General features: G+C 41.5%; 1 protein-coding gene across 9 annotated transcripts in view; it reads left to right on the forward strand.

Annotated features, from left to right (window-relative positions):
• The window catches only part of TRIM9 (tripartite motif containing 9), a 106764-nt gene extending 89899 nt beyond the window's left edge, over positions 1-16865 (forward strand). For 2 of the 9 annotated variants that reach the window (XM_055303858.1, XM_055303859.1), the window contains exons 8-10: positions 11890-12193; positions 14532-14694; positions 16729-16865. In XM_055303858.1, coding sequence (XP_055159833.1) covers positions 11890-12193; positions 14532-14694; positions 16729-16791 — 530 coding nt within the window. In that variant the 3' untranslated portion in view covers positions 16792-16865. Of the gene's footprint in view, positions 1-7486; positions 7676-10589; positions 10632-11044; positions 11069-11889; positions 12194-14531; positions 14779-16728 lie in introns of those variants that run through there. The other 7 variants (XM_055303856.1, XM_055303857.1, XM_055303865.1 and 4 more) reach the window with 6 other exon arrangements.
• The last annotated feature ends 5441 nt before the right edge of the window (positions 16866-22306 follow it).

The raw sequence follows: 22306 nt of genomic DNA on the forward strand, positions 1-22306 counted from the left end.
AATCACAATACAAAATACCATGAGAAAACTATTGCAATAAACCCTATTTCATTTTGTGTCAGGGAACTTCTAGAAACTTTTCTCATTGTCCATTAAAAGATTCCATGAAAAATGACAGCCAACAATTTTTTTTTTAAGAATACCGAAATCCAGTAGAAGAACTGTATAAAAACTAGCCATTCTGTGTTTTGCTATAAGGTCCTAAGGAAAAACTAGGAATTTTTTTGTTCACCCTAAAATAATTATAAAGACTTTATATCTCCATCCCCACTGCTAATGCAAACCCCCCCTCCTGTTCTGTTGCTGCAATATTCCAGACTTACCCTGTGTATTAATTTCCTATTGCTGCTGTAACAAATTACTACAAACTTAATAGTTTAAAACAACACAAATCTATTACCTTACATTTCTGGAGGTCAGGATTCTAAGTGGATTTCACTAAGCAAACAGTGAGGTATCAATAGGACTATATTTGTTCAGGTAGTTCTAGAAGAGAATCTGTTCTCTTTCCTTTTCCAGCTTCTAGAAGCCACCTGCATTCCTTGGCTCATGGCCCCTTCCTCCATCTGCAAAGCTAGCAGTGTAGCATCTTCCAATCTCTTTCTGACTCTGGGCTTCCTGCTTCTGTTTTATAAGGACCCTTGTGATTACCTTAGGCCCATCTGGATAATCTCTCTATCTCAAAATCCTTACTCTAATTACATCTGCAAAGTTCTTTTTACCACATAAGATAACAGATTCCAAGGATGATATGACATGGACATTTTGGGCAAGCCTTTATTCCACCTACCACACACTCTAGGAGGAAATAGTATAATTATTATCTCATCTTACAAATGGGAAAATTGAGCTTTTGAGACATTAAGTGACATGTCAGACCTGGGCCTTCCAACCCACACTGCCTGGTGCATTTTGGGGCTGACATTAGAACAGTGCTATTTGCACTCAATCAAAAGGGAGGTAATAGGGAAATCTATCCTAAGTCTGTTTGCTAAGTGAGTGAAAACATCTTGTCAAAATGCAGCAGTATCATGTAGCTGCCTCATGTGTTTATCCAGAAACCCCAGCAAGAAATGGACTTTTACACTTTCAAAGAGTCATGTTAGAATTTTGGTGAAAAAAAAAAAATAACACTCTTTAAGAAGGAGGTGTGGAGAGGCTGTCCTTTCCAGCATCATATACAAGCTCCTACTCAGGTCCTGTCCTTTTCTTCTGTCTCTGCATCTCCAATTTCTCACCCACTCACCCTCCCTCCCCAAAGTGAGAGGCCCTTCTCCTCTGTTGGTAACAGAACATGCTATTGGCTGGCAGGGACAGGTGGCTACTTGGGAAAGAAAAGGAATAGCAGAGCCAGATCTCCCAGGTCCTTAAAAGACCCTACCAAATGAGGTCTGGGACTTGTAGCCCTGCTCTGACTGAAACCACAGAGCCATTATTGGCAAGAGCTCTCAGCCTTCCAGTTCTCAACTGTTGAGGAAACTGAAGAGAAGGTAAATGGTGATAAATGGAGAATCGGGCTTTAGACAAGATGCTTGAGAGCATCTTCTTAGTTGAATGTCCACAGGAATCATCTCCACAACACTTTTCAGGATTATCTTCTCTAATGATAATAAAAGGCTTAGGATTCTTAAAATTACATCTTAGAAAATGCTTTCTAAAAAAGGGCATAGAAGATGTTATTCATAAAATTAAAATGCCTATTATCCCTTTTAGGCTATTAGCATCATACTACCCCTTCCAATGTGATATCTCCTTCTTCCACGCATTGAAAGAAATTAACCCAAAGAGTATTCAGTGACGTAAGCAGCATATGGCCCCAAAATAGCCCCAGATGCATCTGTCCAAAATCTCTTTGCAGATATTTTATAGCGATTTTGGAGCAACATAAGTACTGCGCTCTTAAATCCTGATGTATTAAAACCCCCGAGAGAACTTGTAACCTTGGGCAGGTGGGGTGAAGAACCTCACCCAGTCTCAGAAGAACAGCAGGGAACTCCTCTACTTACCGTCCCCCAAGACCAAAATTCCAAAGGAGAGGATGATGTATTGGCTTTCAATCCCTAATTGCCCCAGTCCATAGAACACTCCATTTGGAGAAGAGTCACCCTCACTCAATATAGTACAAGATTTAAAGAATGATAACTAGGTTCATCTCCACAAACTTTGTTCACGCCCTAAGACGCCATGGCCTGTGGTATAAACTACCTTTTATACATTTCCAAGGCACAGAAAGAGAAGCAATAGCCTTGTCACTCCCAAAATTTTATTCCCCTGGAATTGATCCTGCCTGGGTCCCTATCCTGTCCTACCACAGCAGGCAGTGTAACTTGGGCAGTGTCCTTTAACCTTTCTGGAATTCAGTGGGTTTTGTTTTGTTGTTTTTGTGTTGACAGGTGGGTGAGTATTGGGAGGGCTTTCTTGGTTTAGAGCGGGGTTTGTTTTGTTTTTGTTTTTATCTCTATCACTATGGACTTAGAACAGATAACCTCCAAGTTCTTTTCAACTTGTACCCCTGCTTTTCTTGTATGGTTTCTCTCTTCAAAATTACTGCTGAAATCTGTTAACTGTTTCAGAAAATGCTATGAACAGGCATAGACACCTCTGCCTTGTGCAAGGGTCTTAATAGGTCTTAGAGCTCTGCTTATGATACTGAGAATTCAACACTAATAGGAAATTATTGATAAAGGATTGTATAGGGAAGAGTATATCATCCACTGGAGATCATTTTTCCTATGCCTCTGCTTTATTTTTCTTAATTCAGAGCATCAGAGCTCCCAAAACATTACTTAGTTAGAAGAATGTGCGTTCCCAGGACAAAATCCTCAAGGTAGGTAAATCATACCTGAACAAATTTGGGTAGATTTTACAAAATCCAAAGTGAGAGGTGTGATAGTTTTCAGAGCCCAGAAAAGAGAGATAGTCTGTTCCTTTTAATTTTGACAACATGCATGATACCCCAGGGAATTTCTTGAATTTTCCCATAGTACTGAATTTAATCCAGACCCTATATTTGGTTCTGGGGAATATGTTTTGCAGTTGACACTCTGGGGAGCAGATTAGTCCTTTGGAATCTGTTGTATCTATTTGAAATACAGGAATTTTTAGTTCTTCTGATGGTAGTTACTTATAAATAATGCCATGGTATTCTAAATTGGAGTGGAGGATTTGGTGACAAAGTGTGCAACTGTCCCAGGGGTGGTAAGAGACTATTTCATTTCTTCTCTTATAAGGAATTTTTTCAAAAACAGATTTGTTTCTCACTCCTCAACTGCAATTAATGCCACCCTTAAAAGAGCTTAAAATACCACCTTTCACTGTAACTTATGTACAAGTTGGACATAATTGTGACTTTGTATGCGTATTAGATCATTTAAGGAAACTTAGCCTCCTTCATTCATTTGTCTCTTTAAACTCTTCCCAACAAAAGCGAATTATTTTATAGCTGGTTTATAATTGAACTGAAACTCATCTTTAATGCTGCTTGTGCAGTTCTGATATATCTCATCTTTCTGGGCTTTGAAATACGCCCGTCCTATTGGACCAATACCCCAGGGCTGCCTGAGTTATGAAGCTGTTCACTACCAGACAAAAAGATAACCAAGAATTCTACCAGTCGCAGAAAAAAAAAAAAAAAGAGAGAGAGAGCTGCATTAACGTACACTGTCATAAGGAAGCGCTGTCGGTTTGCTTTTCCTCTTCAAATTCCAAAAATAACACCTCACAGACTGGTGAGGAATATTTCCAAATCACTCTACCACAATACAGAAATCTTTCATACCCTGTACATGTACATGTTGGGATAAGTCAAGAAATTCTAATCCTAGAAGATTTTCTCTAAATTAGTCTTTTTCTTAGGGTCAGCTCTCCCTTCAACTCCATGTTTTCCACCTGCCCAGTTTTAATACAATGGCACATGGTAGATGTTCAATAAATGTTAACAAATGAATAAATAAAAGAAGCATGTACCATAAGCCACACAGGACTATACCACCTAGACATTCTTTTTTCACCTTGAACCCAAAGTCAATAAATAATAAGTGTGATTCCCCAGCTGCTCTTTGCTTTGATTATTCCTGATGGCTTCTTTTAAGCATAGGCCTTGACTCCAGAATCCAGCCAATTCCAGTTGGGAAGGGAAAGCAGTCTGGGCAAGGACAAGAGGAAAATAGTGGTCAATGACAGAGTTGATTGAAAGTGTGTCTTGACACATTCCCCTTATAAGCACAGTCCTCACCGCAGAATTCCAGTTGTGCCTAGAGTCACCATGCCAGTATTCAGCAGGCACTCTACTTCTCTTTCCATTGGTCTTCCGCGATAAGCTATTTTTATTCAGCAAAACTGTTCAGCAGACAGGGTCACTGCAAGTCGTGAAATGTGACAAGAAATTTAAAATCTTTTAAGTTGCGACTTGTTTTTCCTCTAGTGACCTATCTATACATTAAAAATTAATAATAATGATCCTGAATACTAGCTATGACCTGAAACAGCTTCCATATCATGTGTTTGTTTGGGTGGAGAGTGAGTAGAGATAAACCCTGTTCCTATCTGTCTTGGCTAATAGAACATTAATGGCTGAGAAGTCTTCTACAGATCTCATTAGTTGTGCTTTTTTTTTAATATTTTTTTATTGGAGTTCAATTTGCCAACATATTGTATAACACCCAGTGTTCATCCCGTCAAGTGCCCCTCTCAGTTGTGCTTTCAAGGGGAGATGAGGAAGTAGGATGTATCCTTCCTGCATCCCATGGGTATAGCATAAAATATACCCTTGAATAGCTGTGTGTATGTTCATTGTGAGTTGTGTAATTGACTAAACCAGGAAGTGGCAATACTATGCCCAATATTGTCTTAGTGTCTTTGGTTCATGTTTTTTAGTATGTCCAGAAGGGCAAGACAAAGAGAGTTAAGATTTGAAATTCATAGCATAGAAAAAGGGGTGGAAATAGATTATTTTTAGCCCAGAAAAGGGAAGATTTAAAGGGGATTGGTGACTGCACTCAAATACTGGAAGAACTAGTGATCTTGGCCCCAGAGAATAATGCTACAATTGATAAGTGGAGCTCCCAAAGAGGTATATCCAGACAAATATAAGCAATGGCAGTAAACTGAAGGGGACTGCCCAGAGACAATGAGTTCCTCAACCCAGGATATTTCAAGGGAAAGCTTGATGATTGGTCCCCAGATTTTCCCAAGTGTCTTCCTCTAAGACTCCGGAAATCTAAGATAATATCAAGTAACATGGATTACTTACAGGCATCTGACCAAATATTTGTACTATGTGTCTATGGGGAAGGGCATAAAGGAGCACTGCTTGCTTGTTTAGTCTGGCTAAACCTGGGATTAGGTGGAAAACATTCTCCCTCTCATAATTCATTTGGAAAGATTTAATGATGAGATAAGAAATATTTTTTAGGAGCTCCTTAGAGAAAATGGGGTAAGGGCCCAGCTGAAGGGTATGGGAGGCCATAGGTGGGGAAAAAAAGAGATGGGATGATTGGATAATGTGGGTATTAAACAAGCTTGCCTGAAAAGAGAACATCATTCAAAAGTGAGCGGAGTCAAGGCAAATTGGGTCATCAATAAATAATGGATCCATATAAAAGGTTAGAAAAACAATAACTATTCTAGTGTCAAGTAATTAATCCCATGAATAACCACAGCTACTCTCAGCCCCACCCCACAGAGTGGTGCCGTCACCAACTTGGTACTCAGAATAGGAAAGGTGAGTATGTTTCATGATGGCTCAGAAATGCTACCCAGGGTCTGGATCCTGTATGCATTTCTTCACTGGTTTTCAGATGACAACTTGGAGGTTCATATACTCTAGAATTAATTTCACTATGCATATCCTTTTCATTAATTTTTAAAGCAACAAATATTTTCAATATAATGAATTGATTGCTACCACCTGGTGAAAATACATTTCCAAGCAAATTCTTATTAATAAAAAATCTCTTATGACATAAATGCGGCCTTCTCTCCCTAATCAAAGCCCATGTCAGTTTATGATGCTGTGTTGTACTTCAAATTTTCCATTAAACTAAAAGACTAATTCCCCCTTGAGACAATTATAAGAGGAATCATTTCTGATTTATGATTCTGAACAAAGAAATGACCACTATGTCATGTAACCCAAATTATATGAAGTTTAGATAGAAGAACCTTTGAATATATATTTTTGGGAATACAACTCCATAATAACAGTTCCTTTACTCTGAGATCTTTTTATAATTTTCTTGAAAAGCAATACAAAACAAAAACCTTTCCAAGGATAAGATTAAAGCCTGAAAAGCTAACTTTAATATTGTAAATGGAGAAACTAAAATGCGGCTGACTCTTGACAGTATTAAAACAAGTCAGTGCCCTTGTTCTGAGCTTTTCAAATATTATCATGTTATACACACACTCCAGTTATTTTGGTTTGAACATGCCCACAATAGCATTTTGATAGGACAAGGGTATGTTCAACACAGAGAAGCATGCTGACAGACTCAAGCCAGAAAAATATTCTCAGGAACATCTTCAAGAACAATCCCCTAAAACAAAATTGTTTTTGTAATGAAAAGATAGTTCCTCGGGTTTGGACATAGAATGTTACCATATTATGCCATCTATACTTCTTTTTTTTTCCCCTCTATACTTCTTAAATTATTATTGTCCACACTGTGTTCTAAGAAGGCCCAATTGGTAAAACATCTATCTCTGACTGGAACCACCCTACTACATAGAACAAACTATTGTTTGACAAAACAGAAAGGAGTGATTTTTGTAATTTAGTGATCTTCACACCATACCCAAGTATCTGAAAATAAAGACATTTTTGCCACCAACGCACCTCACCACTGTCCCACAGACTGTTTATTATTAGAGAACCAGAGATGTCCAAGTGGCATCCCTGGAGTCTGATCTTAATTCAGAAACAAAGGTAAGACTCCTTATCTGATTACTTGTTCAGTCCTATCTTCTTTTATTCAAAGAACAAGTATTGAGTGTGCTAGTATAGAAAAATCATCTCGTCCATTTAGAAATGGAAATATATATATAAGAGAGAAAAGGAAAAACTATGGGAAAGCAAAGAATTGGTTAAAGAAAATCATCATCTAAATAGAAACCCTTTAATAGGCCATTGTCGCACAGGTAGTAATTCCAAGGTAGCTGAAGGGGGGTAAAGTATTACTCTTGGTCATCAATGGGTAAAATCTACCTCTAGAGTTTCTAAATTCAACTCTAAAACGTTTAATGAAAAGGAAACCTTCCAAGATACTTTATCTACCACTAAAAATAGGGGCAAATGAAAGCACTTGTCCATGATGTTTGAGTCCTGACCTGCTGAGAATGCCCTCCCGGCCCAAAGCCACTTTGGTTTTGTAAATGCCTTGTGGCACCTGCGGGATGGGTGAGGCTTTGTGCAAATGCATTGGTAAGGCAGGTCTTGGGGAACCATAGCAGATTTCTGATCTCTAGTTTGCATTGATCTTACATCTAGACACAGATTCAGAAGAACAGACACTCCCTTTTCCAGTGCCTTCGGAAAGATTGCCGCTCCGTAGAATGAGTCCTTTCTCCTCCACCCTTAATCTACAACCCAGCTTCCCCGGGAGATCCTACTTTGATTTCCGATCCTCACCCCACCAGCTGAGCTTGCATTCCTCTTTGCAGTCTCTCAATGCACCGGGTGAGCTGAGCTCGTCTGACCTTTCCCCTTGATCTCTCTGTGCCTCCATGGCATCTCCAAAATACCTGTTTTGTTCTTGCCGTTCATATGTGCATGGAGAGGGCGGTGAGCTGGTCTCTATGTCTGTGGCCTGCTTCCAGTATGAGGAGCATTTGGATGCTGGAGCTTTGTGGTGTTCTTGTTTGTGTGGTGTAAGGCCCAACCATGGAGCTGTGGTCAATGTATAATGGCATTGGAAAGTGACGAGTGAAGTTGTTCTTTTTGCACAAGCTGGCTCCACCATGGATAACCTGCTCTGTCATCACATGCAGTGGCATAGCACGGCAGAGGCGCTGGCTGAGTGGAGGCTGTGGCCTTAGTTTGGAGGTTTGCAACCCTGCTGTATCCAGGAAACCAGCCATGTCTGGGAGACTGGATCAGTGCATCCAGCCCATAGGGGTCTGATTAAACATAGACTCAAGAGATCTTTATTGAAAAAAATCAAGTCAAAACACAACAACAGCAGAATACATCCTACAAAGCAGGCAAACCAGAGAGCTGAAAATGAAAGTATTTTCTGCAAAAGCCTGTGCTCACTGGTAGGACAGTCTGGCTCATGGCGGATTTTTTTCCTAGCAAAGGGGACGGACCATCACTAGCCAAATTAGAAACCCTTAACTGGCTGAAGGCCCAAAGATCCAAGTCATGAAAAAGGCTAGCTTCCCCCTAGTGTCCCACAGCCAAGCAGGTTGTGACAGGGCTTCAGGTTGATTTCAGGGAAGCTAGACATGCGTTATTGTGCAATCAACTCTGCTAGCCCACAGAATCCTAAAGCATCTGAGATGCAGACCTATTTGATCTCTTCAGGACTATATTGTAATCGTGGATACACGTGATGCACATTTCACATTTCCAAAGATTTCTTTTGATTTTTATTTTATTTTTTTTTGCTCATCCCACATCCTGGAATGAAGAAGGCCACAGCATGACAGTGCAAAAAGGATGCAGGGACTTCAAGCTCTCTTTAAAATGACATTTTTCTTTGTGCTTTTACGTTTCTTATTGTTTTTCTGTGCACTACTGGCTTTCAAACATGCTTTGTTATGGAACTCTTTTCACTTGTGTCCAATGTACTGAAATACTGTTACAGTCTTTGTAATGTATACTGTCTCAAGAATAAAATGAAATGTGGGTCTGGGAAGATGTGATGGCTGTATTTGACAGCATTGTTCTAGTTGTATCATTGACTCTTAAAATGTATGGTGGTATGTTTTAAATAGTGTAAAAAGTTTTCAGAACATTTTTTTTGAAAAAGACTTGCACGAGGCATGATTCATTTAAAATTTGTAAAAGCCCTATTCAGATTCTTTAAATTTATTTCCAAAGCTGGATATGAAATTCAGCTTTAAAGCTCCTTATATTCTGTCCTTTTACCTGTGGATAGGAATTTAAGTGATAGAAGCTAAACAAAAATCAGTCATGAGTTGGGAAAAAAATGATTCTTTTGTATGTGAATTCATTCCAAAGTAAAATAACCAAAAGTAAGGTTATACCTTTCAATTTTGTTTTTTGACTCAATCATTAGTCCTCTTTTTTAAAATTTTTATTTATTTATGATAGTCACAGAGAGAGAGAGAGGCAGAGACATAGGCAGAGGGAGAAGTAGGCTCCATGCACCGGGAGCCTGACGTGGGATTCAATCCCGGGTCTCCAGGATCGCGCCCTGGGCCAAAGGCAGGCACTAAACTGCTGTGCCACCCAGGGATCCCTCATTAGTCCTTTTTTACAGTCAAAGCTGTATTAATTTAAAATTCTTTTAATTCAGTGTATTCTCCTTCGATTGTTTTAGAAATTAGTGTATAAAGGCCTTACTGAGTTGAAAAAAAATTAAATGACCCTCCCAAGAGTACCCTAGTGGTCATCAAAAATGCGTTCTCCAGGTCAGTTCCTAACACCACTCTACATGCAGTAGGTAGGGGGCATCCAAATCTTGAGGAAGGGGGTGTGGGAAAGTTCCATAGGTGCTTCTCTCTGAAACCATTCTTTTTTTTTTAAAGATTTTATTTATTTATTCATGAAAGACACAGAGAGAGAGGCAGAGACATAGGCAGAGGGAGAAGTAGGCTCCATGCAGGGAGCCCGATATAGGACTCCATCCCAAGATCCCGGGATCATAACTTGAGCTGAAGACAGATCTTCAATCCCTAAGCCACTCAGTCACCCCTCTCTGAGACCATTCTATCTCCCCCAGCACCCCCACCCCTCCCTTAGGTAAGAAGAACTGATGTAATGAAATGATCCAAGAAGGAGATGAAGTAATTTGTTTCGCTACATTTAATTCATGTCATTATGAAAAATTATCAGATGTTTTTATTAACATATAGGTTACATTCTATGTTCAGTCACATATGTACATATCAAGTCACGACAAAGGCCCTCTGCTTATCAACAGAGTTAGAAGAGCATGAAATAGTGATATGGAACAGGGTTTTGTTAAGATCCAGTCATTTCTCCTTTTCAGTTAGGTGAGTTTTTCTTTTTTCTCTTTTATTTAATTTAATTTATTTTGCTTCCCTCCAACCCCAGATTTTTCCTATTTTTTTAAACAGTTAAGCCTTCTCTTTAATATGGAAATTTTAGTGGAAAAGATTGAACTTGGCTGGGGAGGGGAGGCTGATAGAAATTTAAGCTGTATGGTTTAGAATCAGTTGGAGAAGGATTGATTAAATGGGGGAGGGTGATATACTTTTCATTTTGAAAGAGCAAAAGAAATCATTTTTACCCAGCAAAGTAAACTAATAGAGAAAGGGCTTTGGTTTTTCATGAATCAGGCCTCTGGTGACTCTTTTCAGCTGGTGCTTTTGAAGTGTATACGAATAATGTTGATGCGCCTGGTTGCTGTTTCATAGCTTTGATGTGCAGTATCTCTTTATAGGATGCAGTTTTGAGCCGCAGTCCGCACCTTACACTCAGTTAGGCAAGTACAACTACCGTGATTGTCATCTTTTCCTCGTGTGATTGGCATGCTCAATTTCCTTCACCAAATAAATGGAGGCACTTTGTTGTGTGTCAATAAAATTGTCTCATGGTCATGAAAAGCCCATTATAACACTTTGCCAAATACTTAGAAAGGCATTTTTTTTTTAAATTTTATACCCTAAGAGAGGATGGCACTTGCCCTCCAGTTTTCTTATACGTCAATGCAGAGCACTCTTTACGAGTGCTAACGTGGGTAGAGGTGCAAGTCAGATCAACCGCAATAGCATGTGCAGTGTTACCAATTGAGCCCTTTTTTGGTTATTAGTCTATCAAAAGAGACGTGTTTTCTTATCGATGTCAATTTTGCTTCCTGTTTCTCTCTCCCATGCCTTTCACTTGGAATGACAACAGTTGACATTAAAAAGCTGTTAGCAGGTATGGAATAACCTTATTCTGTTACAAATAGCAAAGACCAAAGTGCATGTGAGGTAGCTCACAGGTTTGATACAGCGGCAATGACATCTCTCTGGAGTGTGTTCTTGGTAGGCGACATTTCGGACTTGGGTCACAACGATGTGTGCAAAGATGTCATTCTGTCTTCACCTAATATCCAAAATACCTACTGCTCCAGCAAAATCGGCTACATGTCAGTGTTAGGAGTAACATGCAAACTGTTATTTTTAAGGTACGAAGGAAGCAACCTGTCTTACCTCCAAGTCACAGTCACTCATGGCTTTGCAGCCTTTGAGCTTCCGCTAGAGCTGAGCAAGTTGTCAGAATGACTACATGTCTGCTGAAGGGATATTTCCTGGTTTCACTCAGTGTGTTTTGTCCCTCCTCCATCTAGGACTGTAGATCCTAGCCTCCCCGCCTCAGGGTTACACAGGCATCTTAGCGCACCCTCTCCCTTTATGTCTCTGGTGTACTGTTGTCCCAGTCACCGGGTGAAGGGACTTGCACCTTCCAAAACCGATGCCACTTCACTCCCGGATCACCTGGTTGGGAGTGCAGTCTGAGTCAGGTAACCCCTGCTGAATCGGTCTTGTGTCCTCCGTCTGCTTCTGGGTGCAGAGAGTACCGCCTCCCAGGATGTGCCCCTGTCTGCTCACTCACGGCCCCTTCTGGCCCCGGACACCTCCTTCCTGCATGGCAGCATGAAAACGGGACACGACACTCCTCACCCGTGCAGGAGTGTGTTGCGATACCACCTTCTCTGGGTCTGCCTCAGTAACCCCACTCCCTTCTCTTGTTCTCAGTGGCCTGGTTTGCTTTCGACCCTGGCTCGGCACACTCTGACATCATCTTCTCCAATGACAACCTGACTGTGACCTGCAGCAGCTATGATGACCGGGTGGTGCTGGGGAAGACCGGCTTCTCCAAGGGCGTCCACTACTGGGAGCTAACTGTGGATCGCTACGACAACCACCCTGACCCTGCCTTTGGTGTGGCTCGCATCGATGTGATGAAGGATGTGATGTTAGGGAAGGACGACAAAGCTTGGGCAATGTATGTGGACAATAACCGGAGCTGGTTCATGCACAACAACTCGCACACCAACAGGTACCCAGCAGCCCCCAAACCAAGCCTTCTTCACGTTGGCTTCTGGTGAAAACTGAGAGCCCAATTTCAAAGTCCTATTAAATAAACAACATTGAGGAAGCCAGGCAGGTGGTCTTCAATAAGTGGCAGGTGGTCTTCAGGAGTTCTACTACTCTTCCCTGACTCCTCAGTGGTTCATTGATGGATTTATTGATTGATTTTTTTTTTGTTGCATAATGCCAGAGACATGAGCACTTTCCTAGGCCCTTCAGTGTTAGATTCCACCGTGGCTAGAAACTAAGAATCCCCACACATATCAATTCCAGGAAAACATACCAGGATCCTAAAATCCAGACCTACAACTTACTGGGAAAGCAGCTTAGTTTTCAAAATCCACCAAATTGGGATAATAATATTTTTCCAGACACAGTGTTCTCCAGATTAAATGCGATATGTGAAAATGCCTCACATAGAGGCATCTGAAAACAGAAGCCATTTTCTTCTTGTTATGATTATTATCAATATCACTGCCCAGAATAGAAGCACTTCATCAAACTAAGTCTTACAAATGCCAGTTTGGATAGCTTTAGAATTTGTAGAACTCTCTTACTATTGTATAAATTCAGAGCACCCGGTTTGTTGGGGAAAGAGAATAGAGGTCTCCCTAGGTTTGCCTCTCACACCAAAATACAGGCAATTATAATTTAACCCAAGCTGTAATTTTCCCCCTAGACTTCCTTTATCATTTGGTTTGTGTAGGTAGGGAGGTGTCTTGCATGGATTTTCCTGCACCTTATTCTCAAAGATTTTTCTAAGATACACTCTCACTGGTGTTTTGGGGGAAAAAATACAGTTCTATTCAGTCATATCAAAAGGAAAGCGAGTCTGGCAGTGGCAGGCTGGTGGATTCCACTCTCAGCTTTTTCTGGATGGTCATCACTGCTCCTTCTCTAGCCAGTAGGATTCCTGGGACCTCCAACTCCCATTCCCTTGGACATTTTATTTTCTATACAGATCCATTCAGATGTGTATTGTTTATTATCATTTAAAGTAAACATACATACCATTTCAGCCCGATATCAAATCCTACTAGATGTGGATAAGTGGTCATTTTTGGTGATTTACATTTGGGAGAATGATCAATCACGAGATTCCTAATGCATTCCCTGTGTACCACACTTACTTTTCTCCTCTAGCTTCTTTATCTTGGAGTGAGGAAGTAAATAATATTATTTGGGGAAGTAAATAACAACACAAGTGTCACACTGTGCAAAGAGACATGTTCTTAAACTTGAACATGTCTGCTTGCATGCAAACTGTGCTGTCCTTGTTGAAGCTGTGAATTAGCAAGATGCAATTTATAAACTCGTCTTTTAACAACTGTGTTCAGCCGGCAGGCCAGGGGAAAAGAATAACACCCTTCTGTGCTCAGCTGAGATAAAGATGAAGTTCAATATTACTAGACCTCAAAGAGGGATGGAAAAGGCAAACCAGATCATCCATGTTCATGGTCTCTGCGAAACCATCAATCGAAGCATAAGACATAATTTGCTTTAAAATGACATTTCAGTGCAGGTTCTTTTAAAATCACTCCTCCATCTACTACAATATGATTGTTTCATTTTGCAGAGGAGAATCATCTTCAATGTTGTCATTTTTTTAGAGAGCCTTCTCAATTTAAACTCAACATGCCCAAAATTAACATCTTTCTGGAATAAGGTGTTTTTTGTTTTTCTGTCAAATGGGTATCATAAGGCTCCAAATCCAATTTTTCATGCATATGCTTCAGATTCAGCTTAAGTGCTTCTTTATTTTGACTTTCAAATTAAGTCACTTTGGAGTTGATGTTTAATTCACACCATTTGTGCAAAGTGTGCGACACAGCTGTAGACAGAGCTCTGATAGCCCAAAGCCTACTTTTTTTTTTTCTTGGACTTGAATGGTTTGTTTCCTACTGCTGCAGCTCAGCGGTAGAGACCCTCCAGCAAGGAGTTCACTCTCAGCAACAGCAGAGCAGCACCATTGAATCTATATTCTTCACAGGGGGTAATATCTCCCCCCAAGAGAGTAAAAATTGGTGTGTGGGGGGTAAGCAAAAAATCATATTTTTTATTTACAGAGCACAGATAGACACACAACACATCAACAGATACCCAGAATATCTGTGGCATTAAAATTTCATGTGAGGGGGGTGACTAGGGAAAAAAATTATTTAAAAAGACTCCTGGGATGTGGGGGATGATATTTTTAAACCGGCTGAGAAACACTGGTTAGTACAGAGGGATTTGTACATTGTATACCGAAAAGGGAGCTTCTAGATTGATGACAAGTGAAACCCAGTCATTTTCTTTTCCCACAGAACAGAGGGAGGGATCACCAAGGGGGCCACAATCGGGGTCCTCCTCGACTTAAATAGGAAAACCTTGACATTTTTTATCAACGACGAACAGCAGGGTCCCATAGCCTTCGAGAACGTGGAGGGCCTGTTCTTCCCGGCGGTCAGCCTGAACAGGAACGTGCAGGTAAGCACCGTGCCCCCGCGTGTTCCGGCAGCGCCCGCCCACTCCACTCCAAAGGCGGCCCGCGGGTGGTACATTAATCCCTGAGAGAGGGAAGCCAACCCGGTAAGGCCCAGACCAAGACACGGAGGAAAGGAGAGGGCAAAGGGATCCCCGATGACAACCGAGATGATTCCAGATCAGCATCAGCCCCTTCGTTAAGCTCGGACAGTCTAATTAACAGCAAGTGGGAAGTTGGAACTCAATCCACGGTTTGCTATTGATCGGCCCTGAGGCCGAGTTTCATCCCTAGTAGGAATGAAACTCCTGAACCAGCTGGCTCGAAAACAGATGAAAATGACTTATGCAAAGCTCCATGAGCGAGCGCTCGAGAGGTGAAGGCATGAGACTGACGTATTAGCATCATTATCAGAAAATCCTGAGCATCTTCTCCGCACTCTTCCTCCGTTCTCTTAGGTGCCACGGGGATAGAAAGCAGTCCCCGCCTGCGGGCCACTTACTTACGATTTACTACAAATGACAAACGAACAGGTTCTTCTCATGCATTCGTTCAACAAGTAACTGCTGGGTGCTTTCATACGTAAGGCACGGTTATTATAATTATTATACGTATTGTTGTTAATCAGTGAAAACAAAACATAAAAATCGTGCCCTTGTTACAGATAGAATCAATAATAAGCACAATGGTGGTGTTAATGACATAGTTAGAAGACAATATGTGCAAAGGAGACGAGGCCAAGGGCAGGGCGAGGAGGGTTGAGAATGCTGGGGTGGGGAAGGCAGCTGCAGTCTCAGTGGGGCTCCTCAGGGTGGGTGGGCCTTACTCCAGTCACAGGTGAGCTGTGTGGAGCGTTCCAGGCAGAGGGGGCAACCAGCACAAAGTTTCTAATGCATAAGGAGCCTCCTGAGAGCAAAAAGGGGCCAAGAGGCCAGGATGGGGGTACAGATCAGAGTCGTGGGGTGCCTGGCAGGCACTGCTAAGCCAAGCTTCCCCTGCCCTTCTCAGCCAGAGCTCTCATTATCAGCTGTTCACCTCATCCGGCAGACAGCTAGGCCGTGGGAATCAAAAGCCTGCAGGTGATTTTTGCTCTGTTCAGAACCACAGTCTTGGGAGCTATCAAAACAAAACAAAACAAAACAAAAAAAATGTTTATCAGTGTGTGCAGTAAAAGTGATTGCAACCCAGTGACCTCTGCCCTTCTCTCTTCCTGCAACTAGATGGGGTTTTCTGGGAGGCTGAAATCTAATCTCTCAGAGTTCAGCCTCTACATTGGAAGAAAGGAAACCATAAATTGCCCTAGACGTGAGTCTTAGAAAAACCTCCTTCAAAGTCTTCCACATTTTTCAGCTAGTTCCCCTTCCAAAGAATCTTGTACTCGGTGCTCTTCAGTGTTTTCCAGGATGTCCTGAGTATCTTTAGAGAAAGATCCTTGGGCTGGGGAGACAGGGACAAGAAGGGGAAGAATGACAGTAACCATAGTCCCGCAGGAGACAGTTCCAGCCTCGTCCTCACAGCTGTCCACCGAGGAGGTGCCAGGCCACATAGGAGCAAGGAGAACAGTACAAGTGCCCATGTTTCTTAAACCTGGCAACCACCTATTCTTCCCCCCAACGGAAGGCTCATCCTAATTGGAGTAACTAGTGGACAAGTGATGAGAGAAGGGTTATCCGCTCGCCGGTTCTCTACCCATGGATTTGGCAGTGTCACTGCGCCCGGGCCAACAGGCTTTGCTACCTGCAGATCACTGCCCGTGTCTTCAGTCACAAGGAACGCAGCCTTCCCAGGACCCTTAAAAGAGGCAGGTGGATGAGAACCATATTAACAGGTGTCTCCAGGATTTGGGAACCCACCACCGGTGGCCAGGCTCTTAGCACAGGCTGAATTCTACTGGAATTCTCTTTAACGTCTACTAGAATAGACGTTAAAGAACATGAACAGGCCCCCTGTTGAATTAGGGACACATCCACTGTGGCCTGGGGAGGGGCGTGCAGGGAGGGTTCCCGCGTGCCTCCAGGACTCACAGTCTCGTCCCCCAGGTCACGCTTCACACTGGGCTCCCGGTCCCTGACTTCTACTCCAGCAGAGCATCAATAGCCTAAGGATGGGCTGTGGAGGCGCCAGCTGCCCATTCTTACCTCCGCCCGAGAGCGACGCAGGAGCTCAGCCAGCATTCGGTGGGATGCGGGGTGCCGGAGAGCTGGAAGCAGAGGGCGAGGAGGAGAGGAAAGCTGGTCCCACGTCTTCATGCCCCTCAGCTCTGCTCTGCCCCTTCCTTTCCAACCTCTCTCCTGCTCTGATGCCTGCGTTCACTTCCGAGTCCGGCAACTCTCACCAAGAAAGGACCCAGACGGCCCACCGTGGCACTTGGTTTCCACTCCCAGATTTTGCTTTTATTTTACATAGTTTTTTTTTTTTTTTTGTAGGTGAGTTATATTTTGTTTCTTTTCTGATCGCGTTATTGGTGGCTTACTGAACTGTTACTGCCAAGAAAATATTCTCCCGATAACCTTTTTCTTAAGCTCTCTGACAAAGAGGTTGTAGAGAGAGGTGGGGAAGAATCAGGTGAATCTGGAGCTTGCAGTTTACCTCCTAGAAGTTTCTTGCTGTTACCTCTCATGCAGTGCTAGCCCTGCATAGCTAATCTTTGAGAGGTGGGCAGAGTGAATGCAGCATTGAGAAGTTTTACTATCCTGTGAAGCACAAAAATATCAGCCACATGGCTACACAAAGGTTCACAGCAGGTAGGATCATTAGGATAGCTGGGTCATTGGGACAGGCCAACCCTGGTCATTGAATCAAACTAGAAAGTCTCTAGACATAGGCAGACCAGGGGATTTATGATTTGGTTCATTTATTTAATCTACGTTTTTAACTGAGAACCTACTAAGGACCAGGCACTGTTCTAAACATTGGAGACACAGTGGTGAACACAGGTGTGGTTACTGCCCTTCTGGAGGTTATATTCTCATAGGAGAGCAAACCAAAAATAATACAATTACAATTGTCATAGGTACTAGTAAAGGAAATAAACATGGGGCAAAGAGGCTCATTGGCAAGATCTCTCAGATCTCCAAGGAAGATGCTAAAAATCTACCCATTCTGGCCATGGCACCAGAAACATACCAACTCAATGCCTTTTCAGCTACACTATTTTAATTATGGTACCTGCTGCCATTCATCACAGAGCCCTCCTTTGGCAGAAATGATGTCGGCATTCTTATTTGTTAATGCTGCAATGACACAAAGCCTTAACAATAAATGTGAAAAAAAAAGTAGTGACCAGAGAGAGAACCCATTTTCAGTAATGGGGGATCTTAATTTGCAGTCCACGGCATCCCCATTCTCAGGATAAACACACTTGTCTCCATGTGTATCTGTGCCTGTTACAAATGACAAACCCATCAACTCTGCTGCCATTCACAACCTAACTTTCTGGAGTAGTTCAAATCATGTTTGGAAGAAAATGAAATTGTATGTCATTGCTATGACCAATAGCAGAACAATAATCCTTATTACTTCTCTATAGAGATAGACTTACATAGGTACCTTCAGATTCTTTAGTTTGACATGAAGCTTTAGAAAATGTAGAACATGGAAAGAGGTTCTGATAACATTGTCTACATATCTGCCAGTGAGCCAAGAAATTACACGTGAACAAACAAGAATAACAGAAAAGAGAAGAGGTAGGTTGGGAAAGCTAACCAACTAAAGTTTTGGCAAGAAGTAATATATGTAAATAGCTAGTTATTTCCTTTTGTGCTTTATTTAGATCATTTCTATCAGTTACAGTGTTTTTCTAGTTTAAGTGTACCTAATTTATTGAATGGGTGCTATCCTGTTTATGTCCATCTGGTTTCTTGGCTACAGAAAAACTCTGTTGCAGGACAACACTAGTTTGATATTTGATTTACTCTCTGATGAGACTCGATGGCTGGGCCGCTGTAGACTCATAGCTACTCTTATTCTTTATTAAATTCATCCTGCTAAGTAGATTTCTAGTGACTTGTAACACATAGTTTACACAGAATTGCCATTGTAGATGCATACAGCTACTATACTAGAAAAAATGGGTATTTCCAGTGTGCCAATAAAAGATTTTTATGAGAGAATATCCTGTGTCTCTTGAGAATTTCTTAGCTTTCGTCTATTGGGGATGACAATTCACCTTTGTCAGAGCAGTATGTCTTCAGTCAAGTGTAATTGGAAATTCCTCCAGAGTTCTTGAAAGCACTTGGTCTTCACCTGATTTCCTTGGGAACCCTAATACTGCCTCCTGGTGGTACCTACATACCTCCTGAACCTTAACTTCGTGTGAAACATCTATAGTTTAGATGCTGTGTGGGTGTACCTCCAAATCTCAGAAACTTACTTTCACAAACCTACTCCTGAAAAAGGCCATAAACTTGGGCAGCCCTGGTGGCGCAGTGGTTTGGCGCCGCCTGCAGCCTGGGGTGGGATCCTGGAGACCCGGAATCGAGTCCCACATCGGGCTCCCTGCATGGAGCCTGCTTCTCCCTCTCCCTGTGTCTCTGCCTCTCTCCCTCTGTGTCTATAAATAAATAAATAAAATCTTTAAAAAAAAAAAAAAGGCCATAAACTTGTACTACAAAGTATAGGGTCACTGACTTTTTCAAATCTGGTTCCTTCAACATTACTTTGAATGACTGAACGTTAAGATTATTTTTAAATAATCACAACAGGGACACCTGGGTGGCTCAGTTGGTTAAGTGTCTGCCTTCTGCTCAGGTCATGATCCCAGGGTCCTGCAATAGAATCCCACATTGGGCTCCCTGTTCAGTGGGGAGCCTGCTTCTCCTTCTGCCCCTCCCCCCTGCTTGTGCATACTCTTTCTCTCAGATAAATGAATAAAATATTTCATAAATAAATAATCACAACTGTACTGATTTCCTTTACACTGTCATTACGCTTTAAAAAAAAGATTTATTTATTTATTGGAGAGAAAGAGTGCCAGCAGGGGGGGGGGCAGAGGGGGAGGGAGAGAAAATCCCAAGCAGACTCCCCACTGAGCACAGAATCCAACTTGGGGCTCCATCTCACAACCCCAAGATCATGACCTGAGCTGAAACCAAGAGTTCGATGCTCAACTAACTGACTGAGCCACCCAGGCACCCCATCATCACCCTTATAAAATGAGATGGGTTTTTTTTCGTGGGTTTGTTTTTTTAAGGAAAAAATATCTCCTACAAGCACCTAATCCACCGTATGACATCAGAACGCCACACTAGGAAACTGGCAGCTGCGCCTGCTCTGTGTTCACCAGGTTTCCACATCCCTGTTTCCTCACCCACTACCCTTCCTCTTCTATGGGTCCCTTCACTGTGGTGGTTTCCTTCCCTCCTATTCTCTAAGAGAACATGTTAGCAGGTTTCTAGTCTTCTCATGGCAGTGAGGTTAATGGAACTTCTGATTCCTGGCATTGCCTCATAGGAACAAAGAAGTGATTTGCAAGATATCATCCTATTTTCGGGAAGTGAAATCCTTTTTTTCTGCCTCTAATGTGCACATTAATCTTTTGCTTATCTATTCAGCTCACTGATAAGAAACGAGGACTTTCTGTTGAATCAGGATTTTGATCATGAATCAAAGCAACTATAGTAATTAAAGAAGTTCTCAGATCACACTACTTTGTAATCTATATGAATACACTAAAGACACCTGCATATATCTTCAAATATACCTGCCAGCTACTTCCACTGGCGTTTAGGGAACCCTGAGTCTGACATAATACATCACAGGTAACTGAGACTTCCTAAATTGTGTCTTTATCCAAAGAACCAGTGTTTGGGATACACACAGAAGCTGAGGTATTGGAAAAGACTGAACGGTGAAGGCCCCTAATTAAATGCACAGAAAGATCAGTGGAGTTTTCAGATGTATGATCTGTACCACTCTGCCACAACTGTGCTAAGAAAAGCTTCAGGTAAGAACTAGATAGCACAGAACTAGTAGTGATAGTTGCATGACCTTGTAATTGTTAAATCACTGAATTATACACTTTGAAAGGCTGAGGGGCCATGTTTGACAAGACCAGGATCTCCCTATAGCCTCCCTCCAACTACACCCCAGTCTATTCCTATTTCCCCCAGGCTGTCCTCTGAGATAAAGCCCAAGGCAGAATAAAGGGTTTCAGGGACCTAGGAGCAGATCTCCTGACCCTACTTTTTCCTTCCCATATTCCCTTGGTTGGTGAAAGGGCTTTGATTTGCTTCCTCTTCCTATATGGTGAAGACGGCCTCTCCATTTTATTCTGAACCTTTCTGACATGGACTTTAACTTGTCCCTTTCCTGAAAGGCCGGGGTGGTGGAGAGAGTAGAAAACCTGACTCCCGTTAAGGAAGCAATGAAAAATAGCTCTTACCCCCAGTGGTTATGAATCTTGCTCATATGTTTCTTCCTTCTCCCACCAGGTAAAAATAAATGTTCACCATGAAATCTAGAAGAGTTGATATTTTGGTTGGTTGTTCTTGCCCTTTCCCCACCAATATATTTGTCTAAAATTCTCTAATAACGAATATAATAAATTACTATTCCACTAATAAGGATGGCTGAATATTCTATTTTAATTATGTGTTAACAACTTACAAACCATCTTTTGATATATATAGCCACCATTTGTAATGTGTAAAATAAAGCATACAGCTAAAGAAACCATCTTAATGACAGAAACTTCATGAAGGTATAAACCAGTGGACTGACCACCCTGGCTAAAATTCTCTGGTAAGGATTGTGTGTTCAATCATGCATCTCTTTGAGTTCTGCACAAAGAAAGGAGCACAACATGAGATCACACATAAATAAGTGCTTTGTGCAATAGAGAGGAAAGACGGGTTAAATGTGAGTATTAATTATTAAATAACCTCTATACTCTGCATTATCAGACAACCCTGAGAGGAGAAAAGTGTAGTGACAGAGCAGCATCTGGTGGTCACTGTCTAATTTCTGGTCCTGGCCCCATGTTGTGCCAGCTGTTGCTCAAGAGCATGGAATGAAAGCAAACCCACATTTTCCACAGTCTAAAGTAGAGGTAACAATAGAATGGCTTTGAGGGTTAGATCAAATAATATGTGTAAAACACTCTGGACAGTACCTGGCCCATGATGAGTGCTTTGAAGTGTTAGGGATCATTCGTTTGTGTGCAGACTCTTCATAATGTCACCATCCCATCCCCTCCTTTTTTATTACTAACATGTCAACTGAGTGTCAATAATGATTCATATTCCTGGGACAACTATCTATGGAACTTGACAAAATGTTAAATTCTTTTGTTAAATGAATAGAAGACTGTAGGCAAGGACATTCTGAGCAAAAGCAGTCACTTAATTCGTATGACACATTAAAATCTATTTTCAAAGCCACAGTAATCAAAATGGCATACTATTACTAAAATCAACTACAACTCAAAAATAGAGATTTTAATAGATATTGAGCAGAGAATCATTAAGGAGGAAATGAAAATTATTCGGCAATGTTGAAAAATATTTGAAAATTGGCTATTTGGAAAGCAAAATTATATTCTTAATCATACCTACATTCCAGATATTAAGGTGTTAAACAAAATATTTAGAACTTTAATAAACCAGAAGAGATTACAAA

The sequence above is a fragment of the Nyctereutes procyonoides genome, unplaced genomic scaffold (assembly GCF_905146905.1).
Source record: "Nyctereutes procyonoides isolate TBG_1078 unplaced genomic scaffold, NYPRO_anot_genome, whole genome shotgun sequence".
NCBI classification, from domain to species: domain Eukaryota; kingdom Metazoa; phylum Chordata; class Mammalia; order Carnivora; family Canidae; genus Nyctereutes; species Nyctereutes procyonoides.